This window comes from Octopus sinensis, linkage group LG20 (genome assembly GCF_006345805.1).
Source record: "Octopus sinensis linkage group LG20, ASM634580v1, whole genome shotgun sequence".
Taxonomy (NCBI): domain Eukaryota; kingdom Metazoa; phylum Mollusca; class Cephalopoda; order Octopoda; family Octopodidae; genus Octopus; species Octopus sinensis.
Window position 1 is genome coordinate 20470511 of NC_043016.1, and position 12460 is coordinate 20482970.

Here is a 12460-nt window from a genome sequence, read left to right on the forward strand (position 1 = left end):
AGGTTCCCTCTACAGTTATGGATCTGCTTTACAAGCATTTAGGTTGCTATTTCTAGCATGTAAAGCTTGGTTGGTGTTCATCAGATGATGTTAGAAATGAAGAGGGAGGTAAATGACATTCACTTTGCTAATTTCACATTGAAATAAGAACTTTGGGACAAATTGGCCAACAATTGGAATTCAACTTGGGACTGGAGAAATAGAATGATTGCATTACAGAATTAATTCTCATTCATCCTTAACCTCTAATCAAATATCACTGGGGCATATAGTCATTATAGATGTATTATAATCATGCTATTTAGCTCTCTTTGATTTTGGGTCACAGGCCCATTAGTCCTCTGCAGGAGTTAGCTTAAAAGTTTGCACAGAGTGTGACGTTTAAACTAGTTACTTATATACATCATTACAATTCTGGAAAAATACTTTTTCAAATTTTCAATTTTCCTCTTTTAAATCCACTTCGTTTGCCCTGACTTTCACATTACAAACATTTGAGGAAGTCTTTAAACCTATCCATTCATTAACACTTGTGTGGAAGCCTGATAAATCAACAGGTCATATGAGGGAGGCCTCAGGGTGGTTGCTTGATATGCTAGAAACAACAATCACTTCTCTCTCTAACCATGCATCAGATGTCTTATAAATGAAAGAACACATTGGACAAAGTCCAACATATATAAAAATATGGAAATTATGATTCTAAAATATAATTTTTTCCAAAATTTCTATTTTTGAAACATACTTTCTCCAGCTTTCAGAACAACACCTCTACCTGATAGAAATCAGGAATGCATCAGCCCTACTGCCACTAAAATATTAACTTTTTTTTGCTCCCGCTCATCACTCTTTATGAATGTGAAGGCAATGTAGAGTTTGCATTCAAATAATCTTGTTCTCTATGCTATGGTGGAGATAAGTTTCAAATCATCATAATTTTTTTAAACACGAAATTCATCCACCCCTTTTTCAATTCCCACAGACCCACCTAAGGATGTGGGATGGGCTAATGAAACACACATTTAAAATTTTTTTTCAAATTATGGTTATTGCACTTCTCCTCCAATCCTCCCGTCATGCAAATATGCTCCAGTTTGACAACAATTTTAATTTACTGTTCAGCTTCAAGGTGACATCATTAGCATGTCGAACAAAATGCTTTGTAGCATTTCTTTCAGTCTAATGTTCCGAGTTCAAATTCTGCCAAGGCTGACTTTGCTTTTCATCCTCTCAGGATTGATGAAATAAGTACTAGTTGAGCACTGGAGTTGATGTAAACCGCTAACTCCACTCCCACCAAATTTTTGCTCATGCAATAATTCTCGAGACGACAAACCCATACCTCAGCTCCTTTATTAATGAGAAAAGGAAATACAGTTCTTTCTTTGCAATGGTATTTATTGGACAAAGGGCGGCGAGCTAGCAGAAACATTAGCACACCGGGCAAAATGCCTAGCGGTATTTTGGCTGCCATTACGTTCTGAGTTCAAATTCCATCGAGGTCGACTTTGCCTTTCATGGTCGATAAATTAAGTACCAGTTATGCACTGGGGTCGATGTAATCGACTTAATCCGTTTTTCTGTCCTTTTGGTTAGTAAAGAAACAGGTATTTATTGGACAAGTTTTAAACATTTTCAATATTCCTATTCTTTATTTTTGAACATGGCAAATTGCCTAGCTCCTTTTCAGCCTTTACAATATCCCAGAGGGTCCCCTTTCCTCCTTGAAAAATGCTGTTATAATGTTTCCTCAATTGGAATGGAATTATAATTGAAGATAAAGAAACAAGCCAGCTGGAATCCTTTTAGCCAAGGGCAGGAACTAATTGCAAGTCTATGATAATTTGTATTTAGGAAAAATTATGGAATTTTAATTTTACTAATTCACATTAAATTAGTTTTAGTCTGAAGGTTTAAACAGTGTTTTTCTGTTGGTTTTGAGAGACAATGTCAGACATTTAAAACTTGTCCTAACCAATCGCTGACCTTCATTGATGTGAACAACATTCCGTGCCGTATGAATATGTCCCTCGTTTAAGAAACAGATTGGGTTTATTTACATTTGCGAAGAAATAAAGATACCCTTCCCTCACCCCTAACCATAACTCTAAACCTAACCCTAAAATAGATTGAAATGCAATAGATCGATACTAGGGTTATAATTATGGGTGACATTTTCATTTGACACCGCTAGAAAAAATCCCATTTTCCGTAGCGGTGTCTATGAAATTGTCACCCATAATTATAACCCTAGTATCGATCTATTGCATTTCAATCTATTTTAGGGTTAGGGTTAGGGTTAGGGATGAGGGAAGGGTATCTTTTTTTTTTTCTTCGCAAATGTAAATAAACCCAATCTGTTTCTTAAACGAGGGACATTTTCATACGGCACAGAATGTTGTTTACGTCAATGGAGGTCAGCGATTGGTTAAAATTGCCGAAATGCCCGAAATTAAAGTCGAAATATGTTACAACATATAGAATTTTCTCAATAAAGCCAAGAAAAAATGATGTTTTATAAACACATTCTACCAGTACACGAAGTTTAAAAGTGTTTAGTTAACTAGAAATTGTATTGAAAACTGCCATTCAAAAGGAAAAGATCCTGGGTTTATTTACTTTTCTGAAGAAAAAAAAAAGATACCCTTCCCCCCACCCCTAACCCTAACCCTAAAACAGATAGGAAATGCAATAGATCGATACTAGGGTCATAATTATGGATGACAATTTCATATGACACCGCTAGAAAAAAACTGCCGTTCAAACCGAAAAGATCCAATAACACACAAAAACACAAAGTAAGGATCGACGAGATATGACTAGCTGGCGCGGATGCGCGAGTACGCGAGACAAGTAGTACCGGTTAACGTAATCCTTAAAGAGAAGAAAGGATGGTCACAAATGGAAAGCATTTCGTATGAGAACAATTGAAACACCAAAGAGTTAGACTAAACTGCTACACTTGATTACTTCCGGGTCACTCGCATTCGATCTTTTTTGTAATTGGATTATTTTTACACGAGCAGTCGACGGTTTCTGTTAATCTGAATAAAATTACATCCCTGTGTATCTTTCTCTCCTTCTGTCATCGGCGATCCTTCGGTATAGGTACCGGAAGGAAAATGGCTTTGTTTACATTTCTGAAGATAACAGAAACCCTTTTCTCCCACTTCTAATCCTAACCCTAACCCCCCAATATATATTAAAAAAAAAAAAAAAAACATTTTCTTGAAAAGTATCCGGTACCTATACCGAAGTTACGCCCTTTTCTCTATCCTTTTTTTTTGCTTCTCTGTCCTTTCTTTAACGTAGTTTCGTTTTCCTCACTTTGCATACGCTTCCTGTGATGATAGGTCCGCAGACCGAATGTTCTCACAGTTTATGTCCAGCTTTAACCGGTGAGTTTAGATATTTGCTATTAACTGATAACGCACGCACACACAGCGAAAACAAAACAAAACGAAACCGAAAAGGTGACAAATAAAGTAACAAAATTTTTTTAGCGAAATATAGAATATAAATGTGTTTATATTATATCAGCTTAAATATAGGTTTTGTAGTAAAACAAAAGAGAACTCCGAACAAGAGTGCGTGTGTAAGCTTTTTTATATTTTTAATCGGCAGAAGTTACGAAGTGGCTTCAGCACTGCATGAGGCGTGCATAGCACTTACCAAACTTAGAGCCATGCTTAATACTTTCATGCCGATTATGTCTGTATGTCTATCTGTAATTCAATTTTATTTCAAGATATTTTGCCAATAAAGAAAGAGCATGTTTCCCACCTAGATCCAAGGTTCTCATTCATTGGAATTTCAACATCAACAGGGTATTTTTTTTTTTTGTACGTATGTATATGTGCAGATTTGTATGTTTTGTTTTATGTATGTATTCTCATACATGTATCTGCTTGTCTCGACATGCTCATATATACTTAAATGATAAACTTCTGAGGTAGAGGTGGACCGCACCTGCTTTCGGCTTTTTTTTTTTTATCTACAGAAACCCAGTTTTTCGACTGCGGAGATTCTGACCCGAGCAAAAAAAAAAAAAAATGCAACAGGTATACAATAACATGTAGTAAACGAATATGAAAAAAAAAAATGCGCGCTGGCGAACGTGGGGCGGGGGATAGGACTCGGAAAATTCACATTGGGAATGTTCCAAGCCCCCTCACCATCCCCCCGCGAAAATTTTTTTCTTCATATTCGTTTACTACACATTATTTTTCACCTAGTATCTAGTGTGGACTCGGATAATTCACACGATCCGAAACCCCACTTCGACACCTGGTCACAAAAATGAAAAAAATAGTGTAATAGGTAATAAACAACAGGTAATAAACGAATATGAAAAAAAAAACGCGCTGGCGAACGGGAGGGAGTGCGCAGAAAATTCAGACCTTGACCTTTAAACTCCAGTGTTTGACCCGAGTGACCCATAAAAAATTTTTAAAAAATTTTTTGGTAATTCGTATTTAGAAAGTGGATCTTCGGTTTGGCTGTTGTTTCTAGCTTGTCGGACTTTCCGGTTGGAACGTACTTAAAAATTGAAGATTTTGAAAACCCATAAAAACACGTTTAAAATTTAATGAAAACTTTGAAATGCCGATTTTGTTTTGGCAGATTGGTTTTATGTATGTATTCTTATGAACATATTTGCATGTCTAGACATGCTCATATATATACTTAAATGATAAACTTCTGAAGTTTTACAGATTAACTGCACCCAATTGAGTATATTATCAGTTTCAAGGCTGTATTTAGGAACACACACTACCGATTGTACTGCACTCAATAGATTCCAGATCCATGTTAATAGTAGGTTCCATGTAAGGCTTGTTAGAGCTGTACAGACCATATACAGTAGTGTTGTCAGTAGGGTGAGAGTTGGCAATGAATACAGTGATGAATTTAGCATACAATTAGGGGTCCACCAGGGCTCAGTTCTCAGCCTGCTATTATTTAACATTGCCCTCCTGGCCATAACAGAGGAATTCAACATGGAATGCCTGTGGGAACTACTAAATGCTGATGACCTTGCTCTTATTGTGGAATCTGTAGAAGAATTGGAGAAAAATTCCAAGTATGGAAGCAAAACCTGGAATCAAAGGGCCTTAAATTTAACCTGGCAAAGACCAAAGTTGTTGTTAGCAAGAATGCAGATAAGATTCTCTTTCCGGCAGTAATTCCACTTACTGCATCCAATGTAAGCTATGGACACATAAGAGGTGTAGTGGAATTACAGGTAGATTAACAGGTAAAGATGTCTTTGTATGTGGCAGGAACAATAAGGACTAAGGAAATATGAATTAGACTCTCATATGCCCGGATGTTCTCTTGAGGTTGTGGATAGTTTCATTACTGTTATGATGCAGGTATAGACATCTGGTGTAAAATGGTATTACACAAATAAATAGTTGGTTGTGGTTATCTAAAAATAACCAACCACAGAAATATATATCTTAACACAGAACACACTCCATACTACTCGAATGTAGGTATGATACTCAGTATTCACTGTTCCACTACCAACTATTAAACCAACACATGTCAAACTAACATGGTAAACCAACACATTCAAACTAACACTGTCAACTATGCTTGTTGACAGTTCACTCAGTTCTTATTTATTGTAATCAATTAATCCACCTTTTGTGTGGAGGGGGGTGGGATTCAGTATTCTCACGTAACATCTCCCCTTTTTGAGAATTTATCTCCACTTGGGGTTTAATATCTTTTGGGTTTAGGGTCTATTTTAAATACTTCTATTCATTTGCTTTTTCTCTTACTTGAACAATCTGTTTAGGTGTTGGTACATCAAACGCATTATATTGAACTGCACCGTTATTATCATTATTATTTTTATTAAAGGTAGTAAGCTGTTAGAACTGTTAACATGTCAAATAAAATGCTTAATGTCATTTTTTCTATCTTCATGTTTTGAGCTCAATTTCACCAAAGCTAATTTTGCCTTTGTAATAGTTTTGTATGTTAACTAAAATTGTTGCGTATTCAATTCGTAATTTCCAGTCATAACAAGGCTATGCAATTTGTTTCTTTATGAGGTAACCAGTTTATAACCGATGCTGTGTTATAGATGCATTGGTGATTGGTATAAATGACAAGAATTAGTTAATAGTTAAAATTACTTTTATTTACTGTTACTGTATAGAACAACTGCTTTGATTTGTTGTTGCATAAAGATTTAGCAGAAGTTCTGTTTTTATTTGGGTAGGTTGCCATGGTCATTTGTAGGGTACTGCTATGAAGCTGAAGGTAAGAGGAGAGAGAGGGAGAGAGAGAATTTACCTCTCTGGGTTGTCAAGTAGAGATAGTGAGAAATGCATGTTACCTTGGTAACAGCCATGAGTAAAGTGAGTAAGACACATCTCTCTCTCTCTGACGGTGATGAGGAAATAAGGCAGGATTATACTCAGCTAATTGCTTAGTAAAAGAAAGGCATGTTAACTCCAGGTAGCCAGTTTGCAAAGTTGAATATACACAACACTAAAGTAGAAACAGACAACTGAAATGCCATTAAAATATCTGTTGAGACAACTGATCATTAAAAGATAGATTTAATAAGCACAAACATTTATTTTTCAATCCTGATTAAAAATATGCAATGGTTTTGTCAGAATCGACGTAAAAGCACGTAAAAGCACCATCCGCTCGTGTTCGTTGCCAGCCTCGGCTGGCCCCGTGCTGGTGACACGTAAAAGCACCATCCGTTCGTGGCTGTTGTGCCAGCTCTGTCTGGCCCCTGTGCAGGTGGCACGTAAAAAACACCCACTACACTTGCGGAGTGGTTGGCGTTAGGAAGGGCATCCAGCCGTAGAAACACTGCCAAATCTGACTGGAGCCTGGTGCAGCCTTCCGGCTTCACAGACCCCAGTTAAACCGTCCAACCCATGCTAGCATGGAAAACGGACGCTAAATGATGATGATGATGACATGGTTCTTGTAGAAGACAAATATTCATGAATTCAAAATTACCTGGTTAATTGTAAATACTGCATGACCATACAGGAAGAGTAGCTTCATTTCAGCAAAAAATGTATTTTAAAACAATGATTTAACCCTTTTAGCCCGGCTGGTACATATTTGTACCAGTCTATAATCTATGTGATGCAGTATAGTACTGCTCTGGTTTTTCTGATAAGTATGTGGACACACAAACGTATACATACACACATACATATATACGATGGGCTTCTTTTAGTTTCCGTCTACCAAATCCACTCACAAGGCTTTGTCTTCTCTAGTAGAAGACACTTGCCCATGGTGCCAAGCAGTGGGACTGAATCTGGGACCATGTGGTTGGTAAGCAAGCTACTTACCACACAAACGTATACATACACACATACATATATACGATGGGCTTCTTTTAGTTTCCGTCTACCAAATCCACTCACAAGGCTTTGTCTTCTCTAGTAGAAGACACTTGCCCATGGTGCCAAGCAGTGGGACTGAACCCGGAACCATGTGGTTGGTAAGCAAGCTACTTACCACACAAACGTATACATACACACATACATATATACGATGGGCTTCTTTTAGTTTCCGTCTACCAAATCCACTCACAAGGCTTTGTCTTCTCTAGTAGAAGACACTTGCCCATGGTGCCAAGCAGTGGGACTGAACCCGGAACCATGTGGTTGGTAAGCAAGCTACTTACCACACAGCCACTCCTGTGCCTATGAAAATGTTTTTTTTTTTATTTCACTATTTTTTTAAAAATTCGTTTCCTCTTCTGTTTGAAAATGAAGGATATGGTGATTGATTGTAATTGTGATTGCTGATATTCAAAATCATATATTTTAACCTTCAATGCTTCTTCCATCATTTTTTAAGTGAGAGATTGGGTGTTTGAAAAATTCATAGATTTTCAAACTTTGATTTCATGTCTATATTGCACTTGGCAATATAGACGACTCACCTGACATTCTGGCTGGAAGCACATAGCTTCTTTACTGATGGAGGTAAATAAACAGTTTTGGTCAGTTTAATGGTGAAAAAACAAAACAAAGAAAAACCCTTTTCTGGGAGGGAAAGAAGAGTTGCTTCCCCTTGTTCAAGTCCACCATGGCTGAAGTAGATCAGCTGTGCTTACGTTTTTTTTCCCCTTTTCTCCAATCCACAGTATCTTTCTTTTTTTTTTTTTTTTTTTTTTACACTAGTTGCACAGTTGAAAGAAACCCATAGATTATGTCTATTGAATTATCTCCTATGGAACTGTGTGAAATGCTTATCTACTAATCTAAGGAAGACCCTTCCCACTTAGATTTTGATGAGGGAGAAGGGTGAAGCAAACTAAAACTCTTTGCAGTGCTTTCTTTTGTGAATGTTAAGGCCTGGTATAAAGGTGATGCAGTCCTTAAACCCACTGGCTTCCAAAGCTTTGTTTTAATAAGGGGCCACTGTGTCAAAAATGTCAAAAAAATTACAGGTTTTTTTTTATTACCACCAAACTAATCAAAACTATACTTTACCTCCTTCTGTAAAGAGGCTGTGTGCTCTCAGCCAGTATGTCAGATGAATCTTCTATATTGCTATAACCAATGATAACTTTCTGACTGGTTTTATGCTGTAACCAAGAATGTACTACTCAACTATGTAAAAGTACAACTGCTCAAAATTTCTTTTAGGTAAGTTGAATTTTTTCTGTTTTAACAGGGATTTTTCAAAATGTTTTTTTTTACCACTCCCCTGCAAATAATGGGGAAAAGTTTCAGAATACTTATGAATAACTGTCTCCACTTCCAGTATGACTTTGTCCAATTTTTTTTGTGTGCTGTACACTTAAAAACAACAGGAGAAGCTTTTCAGTAAAACAAAATATTTTTTTAAACCCCCTTTCTGTTTGTTTCTGTTTATAATTTCAAAATATTGGAAAGTCTGAGATCATTGCTGGGATTTATTCACAGTGATTTAGAAAGGTAATTTATTTTAATAGCTTATTTTTCTGTTAGTAAATGTTTCTTTTTCTACACACACAGACCAAAAGAATAAGTCTTGGAGTCAATCTGTTTGACTAAAGACTGTGCTCGAGCACAGCTGCAGTCAAATAACTGGAGCAAGTAAAAGAATAAAAGAATATTAAAATAAATTCTTTTACATACCATTTTAAAATCACTCTATTACCCTATCTATTAGCCTGTAATGATATGCATAAGATCTGGTCATCAAATCTGAGTAGAGATTTCAAACTTAAAACCTTCAAAGCCACAGTCGAACCAATTCTACTATATGGCTCAGAAACCTGGACGTTATCAAAGAAGCTTGAGAGGCGGTTGGATGGAACTTACACTCGCCTCCTTATGAGAGCTCAAAATATCTCGTGGAAGCGTCATCCAACCAAAGTACAAATATATGGGAAATTACCACCTGTATCATCTCTTGTGAAAGGTAGAAGAGTCCAGTTTGCTGGACATTGTTGTAGAACTGAAAGCAAGGTAATTTCTACTCTTCTCTGGAAGCCATCTGCTCGCGATACCAGAGGGCGCACACTCTCCTACCCTGATGTAATCTCCAGGGATACAGGTATCCAGCGACAGGACCTCCGTAATGCTATGATGGACCATGAGGTCTGGTGCAACATAGTAAATTCCATTGTCTCAACCACGGTCGAACAATGATGATGATTACCCTAATGAAATTCCTTACACACATGCACTCATCATGAGCAATACACATATATGGAGAATAAGAGAGTGTGGTAAATATATATAGAGAGGGGGAAGTGTACAATAAAGCAAAAAATGAAAGATTGACAAATAAAAAGAAAGAGCTTTTCTTTATTGTCTCAAAATTTGAAATTTCAAAATTAAGTGAAAATTTTCAAATTTGGTATATTGATATACTTTTTCATGCTGAATCCTATTTTGTGATTCATTTATTTCAGAAAAATTTTAGTAAATTGTTACAGAAGTTTAAAGTTTGATAATTTTTACCCAATCAGAAAAGAGGATTTGGAAGTTAGCATTTTCTGTGTGATAGCTGTGTTTCATAACATGAAAGTAAACATTACGTGACAAAGTTTTTAAAAAAATGAAAGTAATTACATTATTTGAAGAGAGAGAAAGAGAGCTAGCATATACCGACAGAGAATGATAAAGAGTTTGGTAAATATATAGAGAGAGGAGAATGTGTAAAAGAGAGGGAACCTGATGGTAATAGATAGGGATTGGGAATTTGTTGATCTAAAACTTGGATTATTACTCATAGCAAATTGTGTTTTATTATTATTTATGGAAAACCTCTTTAGGACACAGATTTTGAAAATCGAATCTGTTTTTCTCAAGGATGCACTGTTTCAGAGCCTGTTGAGTATAATTACGCATACATATGCACACTCTCGTTTATATGGTAGATATGTGTGTGTATATGTATATAGGTTGAGTAAAAAGTAAGCAACGATTTGAAACATGAAATTCATCACAATATATTTCAACAATGCGGAAATTTTATTCATCAAAGTACGTACCACTTCAATCGACACTTTTGCCAATGAGTTACAAGTTTGTTTATTCTGGTAAAATAAAAATCTGGAGTTCAGGAGCTGAAGAACTCTTTGAATGCACTTTCAGCATTGGTTTGATTTTTGAATTCCTTCTCTCGCAGGAAACCATTAAGGTGCTTTCAGAAAGTGAGCCAAGTTCCCTTAACTTCTGGAGCATCATTAGTGAAACGTGTGGTTGAGAATTGTCATGAAGAATGATCAACCCTCTTCTGTTGACCAGTCTGGAACTGAAGAGTAGCAATTTTTCATTCATTTTGGCAATTTCATAGCAATATGTTTCTGCAGTAATGGTTCTTCTGGGTTTTAAGAAGTTATAGTAGATGAGTCCAGCAGTACACCACCAAACAGTCACCATAACCTTCTTTTTAAAGAACTTGGGTTTAGGGAAAGTATTTGGTGCTTCATTTTGGTCCAACCACTGGAAAGAACATTTTTTATCATTGTACAGAATCCACTTTTCATCACAAGTTACATTACAGTCAAGAAATGGATTGGTCTGGTTACAGAGCAGAGGCCATGAACAAATTTCATATCTGTGCATTTTCTGGTTTTTATTTCAATTAGTATGGTACCCATTTGTTGAGCTGTTTTGATTTTCCAATCGCATGCAAATTTTCTGGCCAACTTGAAGTTCTTTTGCCAGTTCTTGAATGGTTTTACATGGATCTTTCTCAATGATGATCTTTGATTGGCCTTCATCAATGACAGATAGGCGTCCACTACACTCACAATCTTCAAAGCTCAGGTCTCCACTGTGTAATTGTTTAAACCATTTTTGAGCTGACCACTCACTGGTCATTTCCTCACCAAATGTTTCGTCAATATCACGAACAGTTTCAGCTGCTTTACATCCTTTTTTGAAGTTGAATAGCAAAATTGCTTTAATACTGCGCTTTGACAGTTCCATTTCAGATGATTGTCACAACAGTGAAAAAAATATCAATGTTGATTTATTGATGCACTTGGGCAAGTCTATGGCTGTATTATCAGATAATTGCAAAAAATGTTTTTAAAAAATTCTAAATTCTGCAAAACTCCGACACAAACTCTTCATGGTTCAAAACATTGCTTACTTTTTACTCAACCTGATATATAAGCATGTCTATATTTATCTCTGTTTATATTTTATTTTTCAGAAATTAAAATGGTTATGAATTGGAGCAGCTTCAACTTCCAAAATTCTAAATGTTGATAGAATAGACTGAATGTTATCTGTGATATCCTTTCAAAATATCTTTTGGCATCACAAGCTTGCAACCTCAACATTTGCAAAGTTATTATATACTTCAAATTCTGTTTGTGAATGTCCAGTATTTAAAGCATTAAGATTGCGTAACAGCTGTGATAAGCATACCATGGCAAAAAGTCGGTTTGAATATGTTCGTGATTTTGAGTTGGATGACAGATGTTTGCCCAACTGCTGGTTAGTTGTTCGTATTGATGGCCATTCCTTCCACAGGTAGTGTAATATTTTTTTTTTTACCTCTTTTTAATAATTAGTTACCATTGATAATTTTTGTTGATATATTAATAAATGCTATTGTCCCACTTGTGAAAAGATGAACAGACGTAGTAAATACCAGAAATATAATTAGACATGAGTAGTTAAAACACAGAGTAATTGATTTCATTGTGACTTACAGATTATAAAAGATGTAGCAGATCAGGATACTCACAAAACTTAGCAACAGAGCAACTTTATCACTACAATAAATGTATAAAGAATATATATTTCTTTACTACCCACAAGGGGCTAAACACAGAGGGGACAAACAAAGACAGACAAATGAATTAAGTCGATTACATCGACCCCAGTGCGTAACTTAATTTATCGACCCTGAAAGGATGAAAGGCAAAGTTGACCTCAGCGGAACTTGAACTCAGAATGTAATGGCAGACGAAATACGGCTACACATTTCGCCCTACATGCTAACGTTT

General features: G+C 36.1%; 1 protein-coding gene across 4 annotated transcripts in view; it reads left to right on the plus strand.

The window, feature by feature from the left end:
• Positions 1–3235: 3235 nt before the first annotated feature.
• Positions 3236–12460, plus strand: part of LOC115222557 (probable tRNA(His) guanylyltransferase) — a 36834-nt gene continuing 27609 nt past the window's right edge. The window contains exons 1-2 of one of the 4 annotated variants that reach the window (XM_029792830.2): positions 3245–3398; positions 11659–11981. In XM_029792830.2, the coding sequence (XP_029648690.1) occupies positions 11728–11981 (254 nt within the window). In that variant the 5' untranslated portion in view covers positions 3245–3398; positions 11659–11727. Of the gene's footprint in view, positions 3399–5923; positions 6422–8510; positions 8649–11658; positions 11982–12460 lie in introns of those variants that run through there. The other 3 variants (XM_036511570.1, XM_029792829.2, XM_036511571.1) reach the window with 3 other exon arrangements.